Here is a 2,585-nt window from a genome sequence, read left to right on the forward strand (position 1 = left end):
GGGGGGGGGATACGCTGACAAGCCACAGCCAAGTAACGTGAATCGCCACAACGTGATACATTTTTCGAGGTGCACGTCAGGGTACGCTATGAGATCCGGCGGAGGTTTGTGTCTCCACGTACCTCTTCGGGATGAGAGCTGACAACAGCTCCGGCCTGGGGACACATCCACAGTCAGCCCCCAGCCAGCCCGGTCAGCACTTAACGCCAGTGCTAAGGACACTGACGGCAGTTTACTGAACCGTCAGAAAACCGACTGAGGCTCTAGAGTCAGAACTGCGGCCATTTGTAACGTTATACCTCGTGTTAACAGTATTAGAAAACTGTCTACTTGAAATGTTTGTGCTCATGAACATGTTTTGCAACATGATCAGACATCCCAGTTCTAAGTTCTTTTTTTATAAGTTTGTGGTTTTTCAATTCAGATTCATTAAATCCATGAAATCAATTAAAAAAACATTATGTTAATACAAATTAGCTTCATGGGGTTGTTTGGCTTGAGATTGTTGTGCAAAGGACCCTAGGGTGAAATTACTCCAAACCATCACTTTAAGTTCAATGTTATTTTCTTCCAACTTAATAACAAACTACCTTGCAGGTATATCTAAAGCTCAGATTTTAAAATATGTACCATCACAATATAATCAACAGTCATCCTCAATTCATTCACTATTCTGGGTGGGATTGAAATTGCTGTAGTTCATAGTTTAAAAACAAAAACAAAACTTAATCCTGAGTTTAACAAAACAAAGTTGGTAAATTACTGAGGAGACCAATGTAAATCAACATGGATTCAAATGGGATTTTACCTCGTCTCCCATGGCTACAGTTCCTTTTATAGAGTTACAGTGTGCTTCTCGCCACAATGCAAGCTAGGGTTTCTGTCTCTCATTCAAAAGGCCATTTGACTGAAAAACCATAATACGGTAAATCTTAAGTTTGTCGTAATTATGCTTATGACAGTTGGACTCTGTACATTCACAAAAAAAAAAAAGAAAAAAAAAAACTGCATTTTGGCGAAAGTTACTCTTTAAAATATTTAAAGATTTGGATGACAACTCACAGTCCTGTTCATCTGACTGGTCTGGACAGTCCATGTGTCCGTCACAGAATTTGCTGCCGCTGATACACTTGCTACCATCAAAGCAGGATTCTTCCCCAGTGGAACAGTTGGAGAGCGGGGCACAGGAGGTGGCATCGACGGCGTAGAAACCCCTGCCACACTTACACATGCGACCTCCCGGATAGGGCAGGCACAGATGGACACATCCACCGTTGTTGTTTGAGCAGCTATTAGTTCCTGGAGGAAATGGGTGAAAGGATTTGCAAATTAAGTACCATACAACCTTTACTGTCTCTGAAATCAAATTAAGTTTTTCACACTTATAATGCATAAGCAAAAAAACACAAAACACATCTACATGATTTAAGGTATAAATTAAAGTGGCTGGGAAGAGTCTTCAATTTACCTTTAATACTAGCCGTCCATTGAATTTCAAATGTATGAATTACTTATTACTAATTTATCACTTCTGGCCAATAAACATTTTATTTAGGGTTTTTGGTATTTCACAGGTCTCAAAAGAGTTAAGACCATTTCTTGTTTGTTTATATAATGTCCAAATTAACTTCCACTATGGTTGCTCATCTTTGCTCAAGACATTTTTGTAAAAATGTAAAGACACATGTCTGTTGATTAATGTAATTTGGGGATTAAACAGCTACCGAGAGAGGGTCACGACTTGTGTGTGTGTGGAGTTTAATTCAGAATCACCATTTTCCACTGCAGCACACAGTAAAATAATGGGATCTCCCACAGCTTGCCAAGAACCTATCACATCACTGACATCTATTCAACCCAAACTGAGCCTGAGCCAAGTCTTTTCATGCTGCCCTCGGTATCCGATAACATGTTTTTCTGCTTCCTTTGTTCAGAATCGAGCAAAGTTGACATCAGTATTGTTTTTAAATTATGCACGAGGACGTTTTTTTAAAAGTCATGTTTTTGCTACTGAAATGTCATGTTTTTGTTCCCCTTAGCATTTTTTTGTTATTCATACTACAGAATATTTATCTTAAGGTCTCATAGCTTTAATTGAGTCAGTGATACCGGTTTTCCTTGAGACTCTTTGCATTCCCAGTTTGCTCAGGAATTTGCTACATCCCATCTTGGTTAACCTGACATCTAGTGGCCATCAAAGGTTTTCCTGTTGGTGTGACTTCTGTTGAGATCACCTGTCTGCAAATCTGCTCGTTATCAACGATCTTCCGGAGTTTGTGTATGTTGTAGCTTCCTAGTCAGCTTTGCGTGTTTTGTTTCACCCGCTACCTACCTGAGAGCTGTTATTTACCGATTACTCTGCATGCCTCCCTGTTGCAGAACGTAACTGTTGACTTTTTTACTCAACCTTATGTGCCAAAGCTTGATGGACACCTACCAGACTGACTGTCGTTGCTGTAGGCTTTGACTTCCACCACACTGGTTTTTGTCTCAAACCACAGTTGGTTAGGCTGGAGACCGTCACTGAACCACAGTTTGGTAACATCTACACAGTTTGGAAACAAAACACAAAAGCAGCAAAAGAA

At 40.1% G+C, this 2,585-nt stretch overlaps 1 protein-coding gene across 2 annotated transcripts in view; it reads right to left on the reverse strand.

Moving 5' to 3' along the window:
- LOC116704670 (low-density lipoprotein receptor) overlaps window positions 1-2,585 on the reverse strand; it is a 16,974-nt gene that overhangs the window by 1,914 nt on the left and 12,475 nt on the right. For both annotated transcript variants that reach the window (XM_032540271.1, XM_032540272.1), the window contains 2 exons: window positions 2,438-2,545; window positions 1,063-1,299 (listed from right to left, as the gene is read on the reverse strand). In XM_032540271.1, coding sequence (XP_032396162.1) covers window positions 1,063-1,299; window positions 2,438-2,545 — 345 coding nt within the window. The remainder of the gene's footprint in view (window positions 1-1,062; window positions 1,300-2,437; window positions 2,546-2,585) is intronic.

The sequence above is a fragment of the Etheostoma spectabile genome, chromosome 16, assembly GCF_008692095.1.
Source record: "Etheostoma spectabile isolate EspeVRDwgs_2016 chromosome 16, UIUC_Espe_1.0, whole genome shotgun sequence".
In the NCBI taxonomy this organism is placed as follows: domain Eukaryota; kingdom Metazoa; phylum Chordata; class Actinopteri; order Perciformes; family Percidae; genus Etheostoma; species Etheostoma spectabile.